Source organism: Salvelinus alpinus, chromosome 3, assembly GCF_045679555.1.
Source record: "Salvelinus alpinus chromosome 3, SLU_Salpinus.1, whole genome shotgun sequence".
Classification (NCBI taxonomy): Eukaryota; Metazoa; Chordata; class Actinopteri; order Salmoniformes; family Salmonidae; genus Salvelinus; species Salvelinus alpinus.
The window spans coordinates 87,665,520-87,691,280 of record NC_092088.1 but is presented as its reverse complement, the minus strand read 5'-3'; the positions used below and the strand labels follow the sequence as shown (position 1 = coordinate 87,691,280).

Here is a 25,761-nt window from a genome sequence, read left to right as displayed (position 1 = left end):
CCTGCCTAAATGACTACAGACCGGTAGCACTAACATCTGCAGCCATGAAGTGCTTTGAAAGGCTGGTCAGGCTCACGTCAACACCATTATCCCAGAAACCCTAGATCCACTCCAATTTGCAAATCACCTCAACAGATCCATAGATGATGCAATCTCTATTGCACTCCACACTGCACTGTCCCACCTGGACAAAAGGAACACCTACGCGAGAATTATATTCAATGACTACAGCTCTGCGTTAAACACCATAGTGCCCTCAAAGCTCATCACTAAGCTAAGGAACCTGGGACTAAACACCTCCCTCTACAACTGGATCCTGGACTTCCTGACGGGCCACCCCCAGGTGGTAAGGGTAGGTAGTAACACATCTGCCACACTGATCCTCAACAAGGGGGCCCCTCAGGGGTGCGTGCTCAGTCCCCTCCTTTACTCCCTGTTCACCTATGACTGCTTGGCTAGGCACAAATCCAACACCATCATTAAGTCTGCAGACGACACAACAGTGGTAGGCCTGATCACCAGCAACGATGAGACAGCCTCTATGGAGGAGGTCAGAGACCTGGCCGTGTGGTGCCGGGGTAACAACCTCTCCCTCAACGTGATCAAGACATAGGAGTTGATTGTGGACTACAGGATAAGGAGGACCGAGCTCACCCTCATTCTCATCGATGGGGCTGTAGTGGAGCAGGTTGAGAGCACATCACCAACAAATTATCATGGTCCAAACACGCAAAGACAGATTTAGCATGGGTACCTCAGATCCTCAAAAAGTTATATAGCTGCACCACCAAGAGCAGCCTGACTGGTTGTATCACTGCCTGGTATGGCAACTGCCCATCCTCTGATCGCAAGGCACGACAGAGGGTAGTGGGTACAGCCCAGTACATCACTGGGGCCAAGCTTCCTGCCATCCAGGACCTCTATACCAGGCGGTGTCAGAGGAAGGCCCTAAAAATGTACACCCTAATCATAGACTTTTCTCTCTGCTACCGCAGTACTGGAGCACCAAGTCTAGGTCCAAAAAGCTTCTTAACAACTTCTACCCCCAAGCCATAAGACTCCTAAACAGCTAATCAAATGGCTACCCAGAATATTTGCATTCTACCCCCCCCCCCCCCCCCCCCGTAGATAATACTCTCCGGTTATTATCTACGTATAGTCACTCTACCTACATGTACATATTACCTAAATTATCTCGACTAACCGGTGCCCCCACACATTGACTCTGGACTGGTACCCCCTGTATTTAGCCTCGCTACTGTTATTTTACTGCTGCTCTCTAATAATTTGTTATTTTTATTGATCTATTATTTACTTAACACTTATTTTTCTTATAACTGCATTGTTGATTAAGGGCTTGTAAGTAAGCATTTCACTGTAAGGTCTACCTACACCTGTTGTATTCGGCGCATGTAACAAATAACATTTGATATGATTTTGACCATTGGGGCGATGCAAAAAGCCGCCCTCCAGATTGCAAGGCGTAATTGTGAAATATTGGAGTAGGGGCATGCCATTTTGATTCCCAGTTATATTGTTTTTCAATTTTGTGCCAAATAGAGATTATGTGTGTAATAATAGAACCAAAGCATAGTTTACATTGTTTTAAGGGATATACAGTATCAGTGAAAACCACCTCTTCCAGTGTCACGGTCGTCGCAGTGAGGAGACCAAGGCGCAGCGTGATGATAATACATCTTCTTTTTAATAACGAAGAAGACTGAACTATACAAAATAACAAAATAACGAACGTGAACGCTAAATGACACGAGTGCAGACATGCAACATCACATAGACAATAACCCACAAACCAAACTGGAAAATGGCAACCTAAATAGGATCACCAATCAGAGACAACGATAAACAGCTGCCTCTGATTGGGAACCAATCTAGGCCACCATAGACCTGCATGCCTAGACTACACACACACCTAGACATACAAAAACCCTAGACAATACAAAACAATCATATCCACCCTCCTCACACCCTGACCTGACCAAAATAATACAGTAAACATAGAATACTAAGGTCAGGGCGTGACAGTACCCCCCCCCCCCCAAAGGTGCGGACTCCTGACCGCAAACCTGAACTTATATGGGAGGGTCCGGGTGGGCATCTACCCTCAGTGGCGGCTCTGGATCTGGATGCCGCCCCCCTTCTTTACACTGAGTCCTCAATTGTAGCACTGACCCATGGATCATCGCCGGAGGCTCTGGGCTGCGGATCCTCGCCGTAGGCCCCGGACAGGAGGGCGACTCTGGCAGCTCCGGACAGGAGGGCGACTCTGGCAGCTCCGGACAGGAGGGCGACTCTGGCAGCTCCGGACAGGAGGGCGACTCTGGCAGCTCCGGACAGGAGGGCGACTCTGGCAGCTCCGGACAGGAGGGCGTCGCTGGAGACTCCGGACTGGAGAACGTCTCTGGAGGCTCCGGACTGGAGGGCGTTGCCGGAGGCTCCGGACTGATGACCTTTGTTGGAAGCTTCGTGCCATGACTCCTCACTGGAGGCTTCGTGCCATGGATCATCACTGGAGGCTTCGTGCCATGGATCATCACTGGAGGCTTCTTGCCATGGATCATCACTGGAGGCTTCTTGCCATGGATCATCACTGGAGACTTCGTGCCATGGATCATCACTGGAGGCTTCGTGCCATGGATCATCACTGGAGGCTTCGTGCCATGGATCATCACTGGTGGTACCGGGCTGGGGACACGCACCTCAGGGCGAGTGCGAGGAGCAGGAACAGGGCGTACTGAACCCTGGAGGCGCACTGGAGGCCTGGTGCGTGGTGCCGGAACTGGTGGTACCGGGCTGGGGACACGCACCTCAGGGCGAGTGCAGGGAGGAGGAACAGGCCCTACTGGACCCTGGAGGCGCACTGGAGGCCTGGTGCGTGGTGCCGGAACTGGTGGTACCGGGCTGGGGACACGCACCTCAGGTCGAGTGCGGGGAGGAGGAACAGGACGTACTGGACCCTGGAAGCGCACTGGAAACCTGGTGAGTGGTGCCGGAACTGGTGGTACCGGGCTGAGGACACGCATCTCAGGGCGAGTGCGGGGAGGAGGAACAGGATACACTGGACTGTGGAGACGCATTGGAGATCCAGAACATAGAGCTGGCTCAATATGTCTTGGCTGGATGCCCATTCTAGCCCGGCAAACGTGAGGAGCTGGAATAGAGCGTACCGGGCTAAGAATGCGAACTGGAGACACCGTGCGCATCTCTGCATAACACGGTGCCTGACCAGTTACACGCTCCCCACGGTAAGCACGAGGAGTTGGCTCAGGTCTCCTACCTGACTCAGCCATTCTCCTCGTGTGCCCCCTCCCCCAAAAATATATTGGGGCTGCCTCTCGGGCTTCCGTGCTAGCCGTGTACCTACATATCGTTGCCGTTCCTCTATTCTCCGGTATTTTTCCTCGTAGTATCACTGTTCCGCTTTCGCTGCCTCTAACTCCTCCTTACGACGGCGATACTCCCCCGGCTGTGTCCAGGGTCCTGCTCCATCTAATATCTCCTCCCAGGTCCATTTTCCCATTAAGCGCCTTTCCTCCTTTTCACGCTGCTTGATCCTGTTATGGTGGGTTATTCTGTCACGATCGTCGCAGTGAGGAGACCAAGGCGCAGCGTGATGATAATACATAACAAAACGAACGCTAAATGACACGAGTGCAGACATGCAACATCACATAGACAATAACCCACAAACCAAACTGGAAAATGGCAACCTAAATAGGATCCCCAATCAGAGACAATGATAAACAGCTGCCTCTGATTGGGAACCAATCTAGGCCACCATAGACCTACATATGCCTAGATTACACACACACACCTAGACATACAAAAACCCTAGACAATACAAAACAATCAAATCCACCTTCGTCACACCCTGACCTGACCAAAATAATACAGAAAACATAGAATACTAAGGTCAGGGCGTGACATCCAGAACAATAGGAGACATCATATTCCTCTCTATACTCAGCCAGGGGGCGGAAAAATCATGTCTAAACCAATTTAATATGTGGTGAAATGCCTGGAAATACAATTTAATGTTTGGTACGGATAGTCCTCCTCCGTCTTTTCCTATTTGTAAGTTTGTTCATTTTATCCGGGATCACTTACATTGCCTTATACATTACATTCAGAAAGTAGTCAGACCCCTTCATTTTTCCACATTTTGTTACATTACAGCCTTATTCTAAAATGGAATAAATACATTTTGTTTAACATATTGTATATTTTGCATATTTGTAACATATGTTATGGATTACCATCCATATTATATAATTGAAAATGGGTGATTGACATCCACAATTGAACACATATCACACGAAACGTAACATATCATAACAAATGGATTGTCTTGGATTTACATACAGAATAATACGAAATTATCTAAGACCAGGTTGGTGTGTCTGAGCTGAACCCATAATAAAAACACACACTATCTCTCCAATGCTGCATGTGGAAAACAATAGAATGGCTCCCAGTAGAGGAGAGATATCGAGGTGATGTAAGGAAGCGACAGGGTGTTATTGGTGATGTATACCTGTTCTTTGGGTTTTTACCATGACTTACGAGTTCCAACCGCTTGACTGATTGATTTTAAAGTACTGTATCTCCAAGCGAGAGAGGCTTCATTTGGGATTCCCTGACCGTTGTATGGGCCTCAAAACTGTCTGTCGCCCCAAAGCGCCTCGCAGGACTGACTGAGCAGAGGCTTATGATCCACGGTTAATATTTAATACCATCGTCCTAGCTCATCGCCCTGGAAACACATGCTGGACCATCGCTATAGTGATCAAATATGGATTATCTTAAATGTGGACTGTCTGGTACGTTAAATGAATCCCAGGTGATTCCCGGGACCTTTCCAAAAAAGGGACACTGCGTAGCGATGCCTGTAGCTTAAAGGATAAGAAACTGGCCTGGGATGAATATAGTTAGTATTGTGGATAGATGTTCACTGTATTAACAGGCAGTAGGACTAGACTACTATGTAATGCAGCCCACTGTGTACCTGAATACTTGTAAACATATAATCTGCACTGAAAGATACATAACGCACAGTTCACACGCTGAATTTATGGCATGTTAAAAGTGGTCTGGCATGGTTAAGAGCTTTGCTTGACGTAGTAATTGGTTTCATACAACCGCTCTCAACGACACAGAACAGGAGACCCAACACCTCATTGGATTTGGATCAAATTCAGGTATAACAGCGACCTCTTCTGTTGAAGAAACCATAAAGTTTATTGGACTAAAAAGACAAAAGATTCACACACCTGTGCAGTGCAGAAGATAATGTTTGAAACAGTGAATATGTGTCTTGTTTAACGTGACTTGTCCTCAGATTCCGTAACTTCCTTTTACTAAAGAATCACGAAGTCTTCTCATCCCTAAAATAAACCATGAGTTCTGCTAGCGATAGCAATATTAGGGATACTATGTAACTTTGACATTCCATTTTCTTCCGAGATTACAAATCAACATATATATTAATGTAGTCCACATCGGTTATGAATGTTTCAACCTCTGTGTTGAGAAGTTGTGTTTTTACTGTAACTTCCTGGTTTCAAAGAGCACCAGAAACTATACTCTCACGTGAACCCGCCAGTTCAATGTGTGGGCACCTCATGGCAGTGATTACTCATTCCTGTCTTCTTCGGCCCCCCTTCACATTAGAGTCATCAGACAAAGTTCTATTGACTGTTGACATCTAGTGGAAGCCGTAGGAAGTGAAAACTCATCAATATCTCTCTGTATTTTCAATGAGAGCTTGGTTGAAAATCTGCCACCCCCAGAAAAAATCCATACAGAAAGTGGAACTTCTCAGGTTTTTGCCTGCCTTATGAGTTCTGTTATACTCACAGACATAATTCAAACAATTTTAGAAACTTCAGAGTGTCTTCTATCCAATACTAATAATAATATGCATATGTTAGCAACTATGACATATGAGCAGGCCGTTTACTCTGGGCACCTCTGTGCACCTTTGTGCACCTTTCATCCAAGCTACTCAATACTGCCCCTTCAGCCATAAGAAACATTCAATTAACATTAAATTACTGTGAGAGGCAGGAAGTTATTTGCTTGGCAATCACCAGCTGACAAAATGTCATGACCGCCACAGCCCTACTCTGTACACGTACACACACACACACACACACACACACACACACACACACACACACACACACACACACACACACACACACACACACACACACACACACACACACACACACACACACACACACACACACACACACACACACACACACACACACACACACAGAGGGATGGGCATACATTTGATAATACGAAATACAACTACAAAATACCCTGGCTATTGTCATTGGCCTTGTTTCGGGGTGGAGCTCATTAGAATAAAACTCAGCATGCTTTGCAATTGTTCATTTTTACATATACATGTATATTTGGTTCATTTAGCAGACATTCTTAAATCACCTTAATGCCATTAGACTTTTGATACTAATGTAGTGTGAAAGGGGACCACAAAATTGTGAATCATTATAAAGAAATCGTGTAGAAAAGTATTTTGTATTTTGGAAAAGAGAATTAAAAGCAGGCAGGTGCAGTTCATGGAATTAGACACGATTACAGACGGGATTATAAAAAAAAAAAATGAGAATAGGCATTGGTCTAGTAATACATTGTTATTGACTATTGCATTGTTGGGTTTTGAGTTTGCAATAAAGGTATTTCACTGTACTTGTGCCTTTGTCAAATTAAAAACACATACACACATCAAACCCCCCTCTTCACACCACACAAGTAGTCCATGTGAATTGAGTCAGTAGTCCATGTGGATTGAGTCAATAGTCCATGTGGATTGAGTCAGTAGTCTACATGGGTTGAGTCAGTAGTTCATGTGGATTGAGTCAGTGGTCTATGTGGATTGAGTCAGTAGTCCATGTGGATTGAGTCAATAGTCCATGTGGATTGAGTCAGTAGTCTACATGGGTTGAGTCAGTAGTTCATGTGGATTGAGTCAGTGGTCTATGTGGATTGAGTCAGTAGTCCATGTGGCTTGAGTCAGTAGTCTATATGGATTGAGTCAGTAGACTATATGGATTGAGTCAGTAGTCTATGTGGTTGAGTCAGTAGTCCATGTGGATTGAGTCAGTAGTCTATGTGGTTGAGTCAGTAGTCCATGTGGATTGAGTCAGTAGTCCATGTGGATTGAGTCAGTAGTCCATGTGGCTTGAGTCAGTAGTCTATATGGATTGCGTCAGTAGTCTATATGGATTGAGTCAGTAGACTATATGGGTTGAGTCAGTAGTCTATGTGGTTGAGTCAGTAGTCCATGTGGGTTGAGTCAGTAGTCTATGTGGATTGAGTCAGTAGTCCATGTGGATTGAGTCAGTAGTCTATGTGGATTGAGTCAGTAGTCTATGGATAGCAGGCAGCTGCAAGGCAGAAGGCTGTACAGCAGGTGGTTGCAAGGCAGAAGGCTGTACAGCAGACAACAGCTCTAAGAAATGTTGGCCGCCTAGACAGCTGGTACAAGAGCCCTGCCTGGCTGTGCTGTGCTGGGGCCTGGAGCTGTCATGCAACTCCATTTGTAATTATTTCCTATCTAGGGTTAATTTATTTATTTGATGCCATGGGGGAGGAAAGTGATTGACAGCTAACGTTGATAATAATTCTGTACAGCTCCCATCAATATCGGTATGTGTGTTGGTGCGTGTGCTTTCACGCACGCGTAGTCTTGTGTGTTTGTGTGTGTACTTGAAGTGTATGAGTGTAAAACGCTGTTGACATAGTGTGACAGTGTCCAAACTATTCTGAGACACAATGGAAGAGTGTAATGTCATACTGTATGTTGTGGTGGTCTCTCTCTCTCTGTCTCCACCCCCCCCCCCCTCCTTCTCTGCTCCCCCCTCACCGCGACACCCACCTCAGATTACTTCCAGACAAATAGCCATGGCCGGGGCCAGCCTCCGCCAACCTCCCCCAGTAGAGACAGAGGTCAGGGGGGATCAAGTGGCTGACAGGCCTGGGACAAATATGACTCAAACCAGAGCCGACACCCTGCCTTCCATCGCTGCACAACACATCGCTCTGATGAAAACCTACAGCTCCAAGGTAGATGGAGGGAGGGAGGGAAGGAGGGGAGACATGGAGAGAAGGGAGGCCGGTGCTCATAAAAACAGCCACTCGCTTTTCTGCCCGGGAGCTCTCATGATTTGTAGCTGGCTGCTTGACTTTCCACTCCCTACGGCTGGAGTTATTTTCAGAACTAAGCTATTGAGTATTCATGCAATTCATTTTCATCTCTCGATGTCTGAGACACAGTGCCAGATCAATCAGATCTCCTGCCATCCACGTCAGCCTCCTCACACCTACAGTACTCCACCAGGACCTATCTCTCCTTGACCACTCCTCCCTGTTCGCCAGGTCAACTAGTCAGTGTGAGGCAGATGAAGAGTTTGGTGTGTTCCGTCACACATACGCTTGAACGCACACACACACACACACAAACATACCCACTAACACACATACACACGTACAAGACTACACACACCTGCGCATAACACATGCTACACGTACACAAACACAAGACTACACACACCTGCGCAAAACACACACTACACTACACGTACACAAACACAGGACTACACACACCTGCGCAAAACACACACTACACGTACACAAACACACACCTGCACACAAGACTACACACACCTGCAGACACACACATACGCACACACATATGTACAAGACTACACACACACACACACACACACACACACACACACACACACACACACACACACACACACACACACACACACACACACACACACACACACACACACACACACACACACACACACACACACAAACCACAGTGAGTAATGCAGAATCCATATTAGACTGACAAGAGGTGGATGTCTCAGGCAGACCCATTAATTGACCACTCTCTCCAAGCAGCAAATTGGTAATTGCACAGCATCGTTGTTCCTCCTCCTCCTTCGTCTTCTCCTCTCTGTGACTTCCTAGGTACGCCGCGTTAGATCGGGTTGTTGGGCCGTAGCACTCAGAGATAAATCCATGTCTTAATGTCTTGAGAAGAGACGAGAGAGACATTTCCGGATGAAAGGAGAGAATGAAAAAATTGTCTGAGGAAGAAAACGTATTCTAGGGCCCGCCTGACTCCTGTACTCCTCCCTGTGCCTGACTCCTGTACTCCTCCCTGTGCCTGACTCCTGTACTCCTCCCTGTGCCTGACTCCTGTACTCCTCCCTGTGCCTGACTCCTGTACTCCTCCCTGTGCCTGACTCCTGTACTCCTCCCTGTGCCTGACTCCTGTACTCCTCCCTGTGGCTGACTCCTGTACTCCTCCCTGTGGCTGACTCCTGTACTCCTCCCTGTGCCTGACTCCTGTACTCCTCCCTGTGCCTGACTCCTGTACTCCTCCCTGTGCCTGACTCCTGTACTCCTCCCTGTGGCTGACTCCTGTACTCCTCCCTGTGCCTGACTCCTGTACTCCTCCCTGTGCCTGACTCACCTCCCAACCTGGAAAACGGTGCGGTGCAATTCCAGTTAAATGGGTTTACCGAAGGAGGCTCTGATTATACAGCACATTAAGTCTCGGGAATAACATAACAAATCACAGCGGCTGAATGGAAAAGGCCCTTCAATTGCATTCCCGTTCAATAAGAGAAGAGTAATGGCTATTAGAGCTAAATAAGTGCTTTCTCTCCCCTCGGCCTCACACAGTCCTGGCACACTGTATTCCAATGAGCATGGGATCCAGTCAGTCTAAACCAATCTAGTGCAGAGCAGATCGGCTAGAATTCCAGACACCAAACCTGTCCAGGACAGTTGATTTCAATCAATTTCATAATATCGGAAAAGAGACAAAGAAAGCAGTTTGGGTTTTATTTTGTGAACAGATGACTGCTCATTTCAGTTAAGGTGAGAAAGGGACATAATATTTCTGTTGTTGCAGATCCACTATGGTTCTAAAGGATCAACATGACAAGTATAAAGAACTCAACTAATGCATAAAAGTCTTTCTCTGTGACAAGGACATTCACAGTCTGAGAGGACAGAGCAGTGGATGCCATAAAGAACAGCTGCATAGGCAGCGTGGCAGAGAGAGAGAGAGACAGAGAGAGAGAGAGAGAGAGAGAGAGAGAGTACTGGCAGGCCCACTATAAGACATTGCCTCTATCAAGGGGAAAATGGAGGCAGGGGAGCCGAGATGGATAATTCTCTGAGCCACCATGCAACTCCTTTACTTTACACATCCATTGTAAGAGATACCGTATGTTAATTTCCCTGTTCGATCAAGGGAGACCAGTCCAATATGCCTTTGAATGTTGAGGAAAACGCTCCCCAAGCAGTAGGCTACACCTTCACACATAACTAAACCGGCCCAATGTCCTTGGAATCCAACCCCCCCCCCAGGCAGGTATCGAGACCCCTACTAGGTCCAACGTGACACACACACGTGCACACACACACACACACACACACACACACACACACACACACACACACACACACACACACACACACACACACACACACACACACACACACACACATGCACACACACACACACACTCCAAACTCCCAGGTCCAACCCACCCTGCATTTTACAGTGTAATATAAGTATTCTCTGAACAGCATTAATGTGCCAAAGCAGATCAGGTGAAGAAATGATACCCCTAGGGTCAATTGTGATAGATTTTATAAGATGATGGATTGTTTCCATCTGATTACTGCTGCGATTCAGGGAAGGCCCTGTTCTTTAGTGGTAGAGGAGAAAGGACAGAAAAGATAGACAGAGGTAGTGAGGAGAAACCCTGTAGAGCCTGCTGCACATTACACTAATTTCACCTCACATAGAAGTTTAGAGAGACAAATGTCTTTATTATTTTGTAACTTTTGTAATGTTTACTTTTAATTATTTTATTGTTTATTGAACTTCTGTTTATTGAACTTTTGTTTATTATCTATTTCACTTGCTTTGGCAATGTAAACATTTGTTTCCTATGCCAAAAAAGTCCCTTAACTTCTCTAGGATAGGGGGCAGCATTTTCACGTTTGGATGAAAAGCATACCCAAATTCAACTGCCAGCTACTCATCTCCAGAAGGTAAGATATGCATATTGTTAGTAGATTTGGATAGAAAACACTCTGAAGTTTCTAAAACTGTTTGAATCATGTCGGTGAGTATAACAGAACCTATTTAGCAGGCGAAACCCCGAGGACAAACCATTCAGATTAATTTTTTTTGAGGTCACTCTCTTTCAATGGAATTTCATTGGGAAACCAGATTTCTAATTGTTCTTCTTGCAGTTCCTACCGCTTCCACTGGATGTCAACAGTCTTTAGAAATTGGTTGAGGTTTTCTCCTTTGTGTAATGAAGAAGTACGGCCATTTTGAACGAGGGTCACTTGTTGTGTACTGTTTGTTAGAGGTGCGTGACCAGAAAGCTAGCTACAGTTTGTTTTAATCCTGTATTGAACACAGATTTTCCCGTCTTCAATTTTATCTATTATTTACGTTAAAAAATACCTAAAGTTGTATTACAAAAGTAGTTTGAAATGTTTTGGCAAAGTTTACAGGTAACTTTTGAGATATTTTGTAGTCACGTTTCACAAGTTGGAACCGGTGTTTTTCTGGATCAAACGCGCCAAATAAATGGACATTTTGGATATTTATCGACGGAATTAATCCAACAAAAAGACCGTTTGTGATGTTTATGGGACATATTGGAGTGCCAACAACAGAAGCACGTCAAAGGTAAGGCATGAATTATATTTTTATTTCTGAGTTTTGTGTCGCGCCTGCAGGGTTGAAATATGCTTCTCTCTCTTTGTTTACTATGGTGCTATCCTCAGATAATAGCATTGTTTGCTTTCGCCGAAAAGCCTATTTGAACTCTGACATGTTGGCTGGATTCACAACCAGTACAGCTTTCATTTGGTATCTTTCATGTGTGATTTAATGAAAGTTTGATTTTTATAGTCATTTATTTGAATTTGGCGCTCTGCATTTTTACTGACTTTTGGCCAAGTGGGACAGTAGCGTCCCGCCTAAACTCAGATTTTTGGATATAAATATGAACTTTACCGAACAAAACATACATGTATTGTGTAACATGAAGTCCTATGAGTGTCATCTGATGAAGATCATCAAAGGTTAGTGATTCATTTTATCTCTATTTCTGCTTTTTGTTACTCCTCTCTTTGGCCGGAAAAATGTGTGTGTTTTTCTGTGGCTATCTACTGACCTAACATAATCGCAAGGTGTGCTTTCGCCGTAAATCCTTTTTGAAATCAGACATGTTGGCTGGATTCACAACAAGTGTAGAATTAATTTGGTGTCTTTCATGTGTGATTTTATGAAAGTTAGATTTTTATAGTAATTTATTTGAATTTGGCGCTCTCCATTTTTACTGGCTTTTGGCCAAGTAGTCCCACACATCCCAGAGAAGTTAAATTGAAATTGAATTGAGAGAGACAGAGAGACAGAGAGCGACAGAGAGAGACAGACCAAAGATAGTGATAGATTGGTGGTACTGTATATTGCCTCATTATCAATACCCTCATATTCCCCCATAGGGCCTCGCACAATTGGCCCAGCGTTGCCCGCGTTTGGTCGGGGTAGCCCGTCATTGTAGATAACAATGTGTTCTTAACTGACTTGCCTAGTTAAATAAAAGTTACATTTAAAAATATTAAAAACCTGGAGAAGAATCCCCTAAACAAGCAGGTCCTGGGGATCTGCTCACAAACAGACCCAACAGAGCCCCAGGACAGCAACACAATTAGACCCAACCAAATCATGAGAAACAAAAAGATAATTACTTGAAACATTGGAAAGAATTAAAAAAAAACTGAACAAACTATAATGCTATTTGGCCTTAAACAGAGAGTAAACAGTGGCAGAATACCTGACCACTGTGACGGACCCAAAATTAAGGAAAGCTTTGACTATAAACAGACTCAGTGAGCATAGCCTTACTATTGAGAGAGGCTACCGTAGGCAGACCTGGCTCTCAAGAGAAGACGGGCTATGTGCAAACTGCCCACAAAATGAGGTGGAAACTGAGCTGCACCTCCTAACCTCCTGCCAAATGTATGACCATAATAGAGACACATATTTCCTTAACTTCTTACACGCTAGGAGGCAGATTTTTTATGTTTGGAAAAATAACGTTCCCAATGTAAACGGCCTATTTCTCAGGCCCAGATGCTAGAATATGCATATAATTGACAGATTAGGATAGAAAACACTCTAAAGTTTCCAAAACTGTCAAAAGATTGTCTGTGAGTATAACAGAACTGATTTTACAGGCGAAAACCTGAGGAAATCCAACCCGGAAGTTGCTCTTATTTTGAAAAATCCCTGTTCCATTGCCTGCCTATCCTCCATTTAAAGGGATATCAACCAGATTCCTTTTCCAATGGCTTCCACAGGTTGTGAACAGGCTTTAGACATAGTTTCAAGCTTTTATTCTGAAAAAATAGCGAGATTTATCAAAACGCGTCAGTGGATGGCCAGGTGTCCTTTGATTAGTTCATGCGCGCGAAAGTTGTTGCTCGACATTTTCTTTCTCTCTAGTATTGATAGTTTACTGTCCGGTTGAAATATGATCGATTAGTTATGTTAAATCCAAATCGATACTTCAAGCGTAGATCCTTGAATTTGGACAAAAATACCTGAAAGGATTCCTACTTCCAAAGATTGCCAAGGACTACCCAGCAAAACAACAACCAAGATAAAAAGACTGCCAAGGACTAACCAGCAACACAACAACCAGGAGATAAAGACTGCCAAGGACAACCCAGCAACACAACAACCAGGAGATAAAGCACAGAAGAAAACTACAAATACCAGCCAACCTAAATCTGAGTGAGAAAATGTCCAATCCGTAGTTACTTCCAAGATCCAAGAATGAAAATAACTATATTACAATAATCTCTTGATATCGTAATAAAATATATCTTACTATATGAAGACTCAAATGCTTAGTTAGTACATTGCAGACGTCCCGTCAGCAACTTCAAATTGCACTGAGGTGTGAAGTAAGAGGTGTGAATGCCCTTGAATAAAATGGCAGCAGAGCACCACAGCCTCCCCATCCCAAACGAAGAGGCCTCACACCCCTATCCAGAGGCCACACCCCTATGCAGTGGCCACACCCCTATGCAGAGGCAATCTAAGTACAGTCCCCCCCAGAGTTCTTTTTTATCCTGCATGTAAAAGGTACAAAGAGAAGCTCCTCAAAGAAAATCCAGATACACTATTTACTGACAACAATGGGTACGTAAACAACCTCATCTTCCAGACAGGGATGCAGCATGAGCCCCATCCTCTTCAACATTTATATGAATGAATTTGTGAGGGCACACGGCCTCACCCTACTGGACGTGGAAATCAAATGTCGACTGTTTGCTGATGATCTGGTGGTTCTGTCCCCAACCAAAGAGGGCCTACAGCAGCACCTAGATCTTCTGCACAGGTTCTATCAGGCTTAGGCCCTGACAGTAAATCTCAGTATGACAAAAACAATGGTGTTCCAAAAAAGGTCCAGTTGCCAGGACTACCAATACAAATCTATCTAGACACTGTTGCCCGAGAGCACACAAAGAAGAATACATACCTCAGCCTAAACATCAACACCACAGGTAACTTACAGAAGACTGTGAACGATCTACGAGACAAGGCAAGAAGAGTCTTCTATGCCATCAAGAGTAACTTAAAATCTCACTAGGGTACGTGGGACGCTGGCCCACCTGGCCATATACATGGGTTTAAAGATTAACTTCTTGTTAATCCAACCACGGTGTAAGATTTCAAAAAGGCTTTACGGCGAAAGCATACCATGCTTTATTCATTATCTGAGAACAGCACCCAGTAGAAAAATCATTACAAACAGTAACCAGCCATGAGTCAGAATTAGGAGTATACACACTAGTTATCAAAATCCAGAAAATAGCTGTTAAACACTCTACAACCACCTAAAAGGAAGTGATGCCCACACATTCCTGCACAAAGCCCTAACCTACAGTGAGATGAACCTGGAGAAGAGTCCCCTAAGCCTGTTTCTGGGGCTCTGTTCACAAACAGACCCCACAGAGCGCCAGGTCAGCAACACAATTAGGCCCAACCAAATCATGTGAAAGGAAAAAGAGAACTATTTGATACACAGGAAAGAATTAACCAAAAAATGGAATACCTGACCACTGTGACTGACCCAAAATGACAAAAATCCTTGACATTGTACAGACTCTGTGAATATAGCCTTGCTATTGAGAGAGGTCACCATAGGCAGACCTGGCTCTCAAGAGAAGATAGGAAATGTGCCACAAAATTAAATTTGAAGTAGGAAGTTTACATAAACTGAGATTAAATGTATTTGGCTAAGGTGTTTCACAATTCCTGACATTTAATCCAAGTAAAAATTCCCTGTCTTAGGTTAGTAAGGATTACCACTGTTGTTTAAGAATGTGAAAGGTCAGAATAATATTAAAGAGAAATATTTATTTCAGCTGATTGCGACCAAGCTATAAGACCCATTTGCGACCAAGCTATAACTTCCTGACTGATGTCTTTAGATGTTGCTTCAATATATCAACATAATTTTCCTACCTCATGATGCCATCTATTTTGTGAAGTGCACCAGTCCCTCCTGCAGCAAAGCACCCACACAACATGATGCTGCCACTCCCGTGCTTCACAGTTGGGATGGTGTTCTTCGGCATGCAAGCCTCCCCCATTTTCCTCCAAACATAATGATGGTCATTATGGCCAAACAGTTCTATTTTTGTTTCATTAGACCAGAGGACATTTCTCTAAAAAGTACGATCTTTGTCCCCATGTGCAGCTGCAAACCATAGTCTGGCTTATTTATGGCTGTTTTGGAGCAGTGGCTTCTTCCTTGCTGAGCGCCTTTCAGGTTATGTCGATATAGGACTCGGATATAGATACTTTGTACTTGTTTCCTCCAGCATCTTCACAAGGTCCTTTGCTGTTGTTCTGGGATTGATTTGCACTTTTCGCACCATAGTACCTTCATCTCTAGGAAACAGAACGCGTCTCCTTCCTGAGCGGTATGATGGCTGCGTGGTCCCATGGTGTTTATACTTGCGTACTATTGTTTGTACAGATGAACGTGGTACCTTCAGGCTTTTGGAAATTGCTCCCAAGGATGAACCAGACTTGGTGGAGGTCTACATTTTTTTTCTGAGGTCTTGGCTGATTTCTTTTGATTTTCCCATGATGTCAAGCAAAGAGGCACTGAGTTTGAAGGTAGGCCATCCACAGGTACACCTCCAATTGAATCAAATTATGTCAATTAGCCTATCAGAAGCTTCTAAAGCCATGACATCAATTTCTGGAATTTTCCAAGCTGTTTAAAGGCACAGTCAACTCAGTGTATGTAAACTTCTGACCCACTGGAATTATGATACAGTGAATTATAAGTGAAATAATTGGTCTGTAAACAAGTGTTGTAAAAATGACTTGTGTCATGCACAAAGTAGATGTCCTAACCTACTTGCCAAAACAATAGTTTGTTAAACCCAGAAATGTGTGGTTTGGTTGAAAAACGATTTTTAATGACTCCAACTTAAGTATATGTAAACTTCCGACTTCAACTGTAGGTGGAAACTGAGCTGTACTTGCTAACTCCTTTCAGTATGACCATATTAGAGACACATATTTCCCACAGCTCACACAGACCAACAAATAATTTGAAAACAAACCAAACATTGATAAACTCCCATATCTGTTAGGCGTAATACCACAGTGTGCAATCACAGCAGTAAGATTTGTGACCTGTTGCCATGAGAAAAGGGCATTCAGTATGGCACAAACATTGTAAATACCAACAATATTTATTTATTAATTTATCTTCCCCCACTATTCAAGCACATTGATAACACACTGTTCATAGCTGATAATATAACAGTTGAAATGTCTTTATCTTTTGAAACCTTTTTGAGTGCAGTATTTACTACGAATTTCAAATGTTTTTTTGTTGATGTTGTTTCTTCTCACTTTTGTTTATTTCACTTGCTTTGGCAAAGTAGACATGTTCCCCACGCCAATGAAGCCCCTTGGCATTGAGAAAGAGAGCCACACATGGACATCATCTGTTCACCTACTCTGCGTCTCACAAAGAAACGGCGGTCGGAACCAAAAATCCAAGATTTCCACCGGTCTAATGTCCATTGCTCGTGTTTCTTGGCCCAAGCAACTCTCTTCTTATTATTGATGTCCTTTAGTAGTGGTTTCTTTGTAGCAATTTGACCATGAAGGCCTGATTCACACAGTCTCCTCTGAACAGTTGATGTGTCTGTTACTTGAACTCTGAAGAATTTATTTAGGCTGCATTCTTAGGTGCAGTTAAGTAATGAACTTATCCTCTGCAGCAGAAGTAACTCTGGGTCTTGCTTTCCTGTGTCGGTCCTCATGAGAGCCAGTTTCATCATTGTGGTTGATGGTTTTTGAGACTCCACTTGAAGACGCTTTCAAAGTTCTTAAATTCTCAGAATTGACTAACCTTCATTTCTTAAAGTATTGATGGACTGTCGTTTCTCTTTGCTTATTTGAGCTGTTCTTGCCATAATAAGGACTTGGTCTTTTACCACTGCCCCCTCTGTATACCACCCCTACCATGTCACAACACAACTGATTGGGTAAAACGCATTAATTAAGAAGGAAAGAAATTCTACAAATGTACTTTTAACAAGGCACACCTGTTAATTGAAATGCATTCAAGGTGAGTACCTCATGAAGCTGGTTGAGAGAATGCCAAGAGTCTGCAAAGCTGTTCATCAAGGAAAAGGGTGCCTACTTTGAAGAATATATAATATATTTTTTAATTTGTTTAAAACTTTTTTGGTTACTACATGTTTCTACATTTGTTAGTTGATAGTTTTGATGTCTTCACTATTGTTCTACAGTGTAGAAAATAGTACAAATAAAGAAAACACTTGAATGAGTAGGTGTGTCCAAACTTTTGACTGGTACTGTATATCTGGAGCCAATCCTTTCACTGTAAATGAGCAGTGCTCCCAGTCTCCCACTCGGGGCTGCCAAGCCAGTGAGAGAGCCAGAGAGACAGAAAGCTATTGCCTCTTTCCAAAAGCACCTCTCTATTTGTCCCCTTTTTTAGTTTAAGAGGTAGAATGCCAAGACAAGAATCCCATTTGAGGCTTTCAGTGGCTCCGCCAGGCACTCAGAGCCCCACACTCCTATCCCCACTCTCAGAGCCCCCCTATCTAGTCCCAATATAGTCTGACAGTACCAGGCCTCTCTCTAAACTGGTAAACAAGTCTCCCTCGCTGCCTCACCTCCATTAGAGGGCAGAATAAATGGAGAGTAGAGGAGAGGCCCTGGGAGTACATTTCACTGAGGCCAAGACCTCTTTCAAGTGATGGAGACATAGTTACAAACAGACAGAACATGCAATCTATCACGCTCTGTTTCTCTCTCCCCTTCTCTTCATCTCTCTGTCCTCCATGTCACTCTCAGACACATGCACTAACAACCTTACGGCACCTTAGACACATAAAACACGCAGATGGAGCCAACTGATATGAAATACAATAGAATGAACAACCCATTCACACTAACACATAATAGACAACATAGCTATTGTTTATCAAATAGACAGCATCTTGAGGTAAGATGGGAGAGGGAAGAAGATAGAGAAGAAGAGAGAGAGTGGGAGAGAAGAAGAGAGCGAGTGGGAGAGAGAAGAAGAGAGAGAGAGAGAGGGAATAAGAGAGGGAAGAAGAGAGAGAGTGGGAGAGAAGAAGAGAGAGAGTGGGAGAGAGAAGAAGAGAGAAGAAGAGAGAGAATGTGAGAGAGAGAGAGAGAGAGAGAGAGAGAGAGAGAGAGAGAGAGAGAGAGAGAGAGAGATAGCTGCATAAGAGACATCATCATGCATCTTACATGCGGCTGCTGGGCGGTATCTTGCGTCCGTCTCTGAACCATGTGACCTGCGGCTGGGGAAAGCTCCTGATGCGTGGAGCGGGAACCACTGCCCCCTCCCCCTGAGAGACCGACTGGGCGCGCTCACCCTCCTCAAAACCGCCCATAACTAAATGAAGAAAGAAGAGAAAGAAAGAAAAATAAATGTTTAGTTAGTCGTTGGGAGAATATTCTCTCTCAAACTTGATCCTTTGTTTCCTTCGTTTTTTTCAACATCTGTTTTGTGGACTGAGGTGGTTTGACACAGCCTGTGATTGGTTGTCACATACTGAGGCAGTGGGACTGTAGATGTAGTGACTCACTGAGGGAACGCGGGGAGAACATGGTATAGACTCAATCTGTCACAACACCAGTAACAAATGTATTTTTTAAATATATTTGTTCCTTTATTTAACTAGGCAAGTCACTTAACCCTTGTGTTGTCTTATGGGTCAAAAATGACCCGCCACTATTTTTAACAGCAGAGAAAACCCCCTAAATGACATTTTTTCAACTTGAAATTGTATTAATTTTCCAGAAGTGACCCCAACATTAGAAAAAGTGAAACATCGCCTTTGTTCATATTTCCATGAAAGCTGTACACCACCAGGGTACAAAGATTGTCTTAGGGTCATTTTTAACGTGGCAGTTATAAAATAATTTACACACCACAAAAACCACAAAGACAAACACACACACAGAATGATAAATTGAGATTATGTGTGCTACTGATTGAACTCAGCCAGCAGCTCCTAAAGAGGAAGATCACCATGGTTGGCACAGTTAGAAATAACAAGCCTGATATCCCCCCTGCACTCCTCACAACAAGGGGGAGAGAGGCCTTCTCATCAAAGTTAGCCTTCACCCCCACCACCACTCTAGTTTCTTACCTCCCGAAGAGTAACAAGAATGTGGTCCTCCTGATCACACTGCACAAAACGGCTGAGATCGGTGATCGTGAGGACAGGAAGCCAGCCATCATCCTGGATTACAATCACAACAAAGGAGGTGTGGACAACCTGGACAAGGTGATTGGAACTGACAGCTGCAGGAGGATGTCTGCCCGCTGGCCCCTGGTCATCTTCCATAACATCATTGATGTGTCCTCATACAATGCCTTCGTGATATGGAACAATATCAACTCTACCTGCATGCCTGATAAGCCGAACAAGAGGAGGGCACCTGGAGCAGCTAAGAAAGGCACTTGTAACCCCACACATTCAAAGAAGGAAGCGTCTCCCCCGCACAGCAGCCTCTGCAGCACTTGTGAAAGCTGTTCAGGGGGCTGAATCTTGTCCTGATTCACTTGAGGATGCAGCTGGGGCAGCAAAAGGAGGAGATGCCAATTCTGCCCCCTAAAGAAGGACTGTAAAACAAATACTATGTGCTGCACATGTGAGAAATACATCTGCCAAGGCCATGCACACACACTTGCATACTGTCCTACATGTGCTAATTAAAGTTAATTGATTTATGTTCACATTTTTGTTTAGTATCTATTATCTTATTTATTGCTGTTTATACACCTTGTGGGTGGGGGCAATGGTTCAAAAAATGGTAGAAGACTTGTATTTTGTAGTTGAATTCCTCATTGTACAGTATATAAGAATGTATCACTATGTTGCTAGAGAGCCAGTATGAGGGTCCACACTCAGGGAACTAGGGCACGGAAGAAAAAAACAGTGCTGTGTTGCTGCATCATTTGAGGCAACACAAACTGAGTCCAGCAACTCCACGAGTCAAGACTACCATATATTTTAACTCAAAAAACATCACTGAATTGTTTTCATTAAAAAAAACTTGAAACAAATTAAATGGATACACTGAGTGTACAAAACATTATGAACACCTACTCTTTCCATGACATAGACTGACCAGTGTGAAGCCAGGTGAAAGCTATGGTCCCTAATTGATGTCACTTGTTAAATCCACTTCAAATCAGTATAGATAAAGGGGAGGAGACAAGTTAATTAAATAATTATTTTTAAGCGTTGAGACAATTGAGACATGGATTGTGTATGTGTGCCATTCAGAGCGTGAATGGGTAAGACAACATATTTAAGTGCCTTTGAACGGGGTATGGTAGTAGGTGTCAGGCTCACCAGTTTGTGTCAAGAACTGCAACTCTGCTGGGTTTTTCACGCTCAACAGTTACCCGTGTGTATCAAGAATGGTCCACCAACCAAAGGACATCCAGGCAACTTGACACAACTGTGGGAAGCATTGGAGTCAACATGGGCCAGCATCCCTGTCGAACACTTTCGAGACCTTATAAAGTCCATTCCCCGGCAAATTGAGGCTGTCCTGAAGGCAAATGGGGGGGAGGGGTCTTAATGTAGGCTGCTTCATGGGGCTATGGCAACAATAGAACTGATATACTGTGACTGTCATGTTCATATTACTTACTGTATATTTCACATCATAATGCAGTCTTCTTGTCTTTCTCAGACTTTCTTTATTGAACATAATCATATTTGTTTTGGTGCATTTTAAAGTCAAACATTATATCAGTAATAAATACATGTTCTAAAGTCCTTAGGAGAAGATGCAGTAAAAACTGTACAACATCACAACGTAGCTTTGCTACCTCCAAGCTGAACACGGCAATGTCGTCAGCTAACATTAGCTGCGTTTTACACAGGCAGCACAATTATTGGCAAAAGAGCTCATCTGATTGGTCAAAAGAATAGTTAGTGAAAAAAATAATTTGGCTGCCTGTAAAAACACAGCCATTGTCACCTCAAACTAAATAAAGGATTGCTGAAGAATAGTAGATTACCTTTCTCTTTAGAATCCACAAGGTTGTTCAAATGAGACTATATTGCTTAAGCAGTGGCTGTCACTGATGCTGTAGGCCTAGATGAGCTACAAGCCATGAAAGACACGGAGCTGGGGACTCAAAAAGGTACGTTTCTGTCAGTTTGCCTACCAAGTAGAGGTTAAAAACCTAAAAATAGAGCCTTTCTAACCCCATGTGAATAATACATCAAACAGTCAATTAAGTTACCACACATTTTAGAAATAATACAATCATTGATACATGCATAAGCCTTTAGACATTGAACTATAGAGATGTAACAGACCCTGAATGTAGTGGTAGATGGTGGCCAGCTCTCTAGCTTTATCTTTCAAAAAGAATTGTCGTGAAGTGACTTAACATTAGAACAATTGCGCCGGAGGAGATGGCTGCCGTTTTACGGTCTTCTAACCAATTGTGCTATTGTGTGTGATTTTTCGCGTTATTTGTAACTTATTTTGTACAAAATGTTTCTGCCACCTTGTCTTATGACCGAAAATAGCTTCTAGATATCAGGACAGCGATTACTCACCTCGTGCTGGACGAAGATTTTTTCTATAACGAGTCGGACACAAAGGATTTACTTCAGACACCCGACAAGGCTAAAATCCCCCTGATTCGCATGAGAAAGAGACAGAGACATCAGGGATGTAGGTCGTGGTGCCTTGTAAGGATTCGAAGGCAAGTGGGAAATCTGCTTCTACCATCAGTCCTATTAGCCAACATACAATCATTGGACAACAAAATAGACTAATTACGATCACGAATATCCTGCCAACGGGACATAACATTTTTTAATATCTTACATTGCCTTGCAAAAGTATTCACCCCCCTTGGCGTTTTTCCTATTTTGATGCACTGCAACATGTCATTTAAATAGATTTTTATTTGGATTTCATGTAATGGATATGCACAAAATAATCCAAATTGGTGAAGTGAAATGAAAAAAATAACTTCTTTCAAAAAATTCAAAAATATTCAAAAACTGAAAAGTGGTGCATGCATATGTATTCACCCCCTTGGCTATGAAGCCCCTAAATAAGATCTGGTGCAACTAATTACCTTCCGAAGTCACATAATTAATTAAATTAAGTCCACCTGTGTGCAATCTAAGTGTCACATGATCTGTCACATGATCTCAGTATATATATACACCTGTTCTGAAAGGCCCCAGAGTCTGCAACACCACTAAGCAAGGGGCACCACCAAGCAAGCGGCACTATGAAGACCAAGGAGCTCTCCAAACAGGTCAGGGACAAAGTTGTGGAGAAGTACAGATCAGGGTTGGGTTATAAAAAAATACAGAAACTTTGAACATCCCACGGAGCACCATTAAATCCTTTATAAAAAAATTGAAAGAATATGGCACCATAACAAACCTGCCAAGAGAGGGCCGCCCACCAAAACTCATGGACCAGGCAAGGAGGCCATTAACCTCTTGACGCTAGGGGTCATATTTTTTTATTTTATTTATTTTAAGTAACGTTCGCAAGGTAAACAGACTATTTCTCAGGTCCAGATCGTAGAATATGCATATAATTTACAGATTAAGATAGAAAACACTCCAAAGTTTCCAAAGCTGTCAAAATATTGTCTGTGAGTATAACAAAACTGATTCTGCAGGCGAAAACCTGAGAAAATATATATATTTTTTTTTATCTTAGTTTCCTGGCAAGTCTTTCTTCCATTTAAAGGGGTATCAACCAGATTCATTTTCCAATGGCTTCCTCAGGCTGTGACCAGGCTTAGACATAGTTTCAGGCTTTTATTTTGAAAAATTTGCGAGATTTTTCAAAACTAGTCAGGTGTCCTCTGATTAGTTCATGCGCGAGAGGTAGCTCTCCATTTTCTTTTTCTCTCTTATTGAATAGGTTACGGTCCGGTTGAAATATTATCGATTATGTTTGTTAAAAACAACCCGAGGATTGATTATAAGAAACATTTGACATGTTTCTACAACCATTACAGATACTTTTTGGAATTTTCGTCAAACGGAACGAGGCTTTGGTTTTCTGAACATAACCGCAACCCAAATGGCGGTTTCTTGTTTAAAAGTAATATTTATCGAACAAAAATAACATTTGTTGTGTAACTGGGAGTCTCGTGAGTGCAAACATCCGAAGATTATCAAAGGTAAGCAATTAATTGTATTGCTTTTTTGACTTTCGTGACCAAGCTAACCAAGCTAATATAAGGCTAACTGTTCTAGCATTGATTGATACACTCACAAAAGCTTGGATTGCTTTCGCTGCAAAGCATATTTTCAAAATCTGACACGATAAGTGGGTTAACAACAAGCTAAGCTGTGTTTTGGTATATTTCACTTGTGATTGCATGATTATAAATATTTGTTGTCATATTTTTGAATCTGATACGTTTAGGAATTTTCTTCTGCCTTTCAGGACCGGAACGAGGCTGTAGTTGTCTGAGCATAACGCGCAACCCAAATGGCGTTTTTTTGTTATAAAAGTAATATTTATCGAGCAAAAATAACATTTATTGTGTAACTGGGAGTCTCGTGAGTGCAAACATCCGAAGATTATCAAAGGTAAGCAATTAATTGTATTGCTTTTTTGACTTTCGTGACCAAGCTAACCAAGCTAATATAAGGCTAACTGTTCTAGCATTGATTGATACACTCACAAAAGCTTGGATTGCTTTCGCTGCAAAGCATATTTTCAAAATCTGACACGATAAGTGGGTTAACAACAAGCTAAGCTGTGTTTTGGTATATTTCACTTGTGATTGCATGATTATAAATATTTTTTGTCATATTTTTGAATCTGATACGTTTAGGAATTTTCTTCTGCCTTTCAGGACCGGAACGAGGCTGTAGTTGTCTGAGCATAACGCGCAACCCAAATGGCGTTTTTTTGTTATAAAAGTAATATTTATCGAGCAAAAATAACATTTATTGTGTAACTGGGAGTCTCGTGAGTGCAAACATCCGAAGATTATCAAAGGTAAGCGATTAATTGTATTGATTTTTTGACTTTCGTGACCAAGCTAACCAGGCTACTATAAGGCTAACTGTTCAAGCATTGATTGATACACTCACAAAAGCTTGGATTGCTTTCGCTGCAAAGCATATTTTCAAAATCTGACATTATAGGTGGATTAATAACAAGCTAAGCTGTGTTTTGGTATATTTCACTTGTGATTGCATGATTATAAATATTTTTAGTAATATTTTGCGCCCTGCAATTCAGCGGTTGTTTAGGAAAATGATCCCGTAAAAGGGATCCGTAGCGCAGAGAAGTTAATCAGAGAGGCAATAAAGACTAAAGATAACCCTGAAGAAGCTACAAAACTCCACAGCGGAGATGGGAGTATCTGTCCATAGGACCACTTTAAGCCGTACACTCCACAGAATGGGGCTTTACGGAAGAGTGGCCAGAAAAAAATAAGCAAACATGTTTGGTGTTCGCCAAAAGGCATGTGCGAGACTCTGCAAAAATATGTAAGGTTCTCTGGTCAGATGAAACAAAAATGTAGCTTTTTGGCCATCAAGGAAAGCGTTATGTCTGGCGCAAACCCAACACCTCCCATCACCCCGAGAACACCATCCCTACAGTGAAGCATGGTGGTGGCAGCATCATGCTGTGGGGATATTTTTCATCAGCAGGGACTGGGAAACTGGTCAGATTTGAAGAAATGATGGATGGCGCTAAATACGGGGAAATTCTTGAGGGAACCTGTTTCAGTTTTCCAGAGATTTGGGACTGTTACGTTCCTCAGTTTCTGTGTTGTGGGTTTGTTTGTATATGTTTCAGGAAATGTCTTCCTGGATTCCCTCAAGCAGGTGATTGGTCGGCCCCATTGCTAATTGGAGCTGACCCAGCCCTCTCGTCAGAGGATACAGCTGTATCCCATTACAGACTCCTTCTCCAGCTAGTAAAGCCAGTGTTCCTTTGTTAGGGAGAGCTTATTAGTATGTCCTGTGTTGGTTGTTGCTCAAAGACAGATTTATGTTAAGTATTTTGAAGCC

General features: G+C 43.0%; 1 protein-coding gene across 1 annotated transcript in view; it reads right to left on the bottom strand.

Annotated features, from left to right (window-relative positions):
• LOC139571488 (protein sidekick-2-like) overlaps positions 1–25,761 on the bottom strand; it is a 659,762-nt gene that overhangs the window by 130,443 nt on the left and 503,558 nt on the right. The window contains exon 4 of the mRNA XM_071394417.1: positions 18,959–19,106. Coding sequence (XP_071250518.1) covers positions 18,959–19,106 — 148 coding nt within the window. The remainder of the gene's footprint in view (positions 1–18,958; positions 19,107–25,761) is intronic.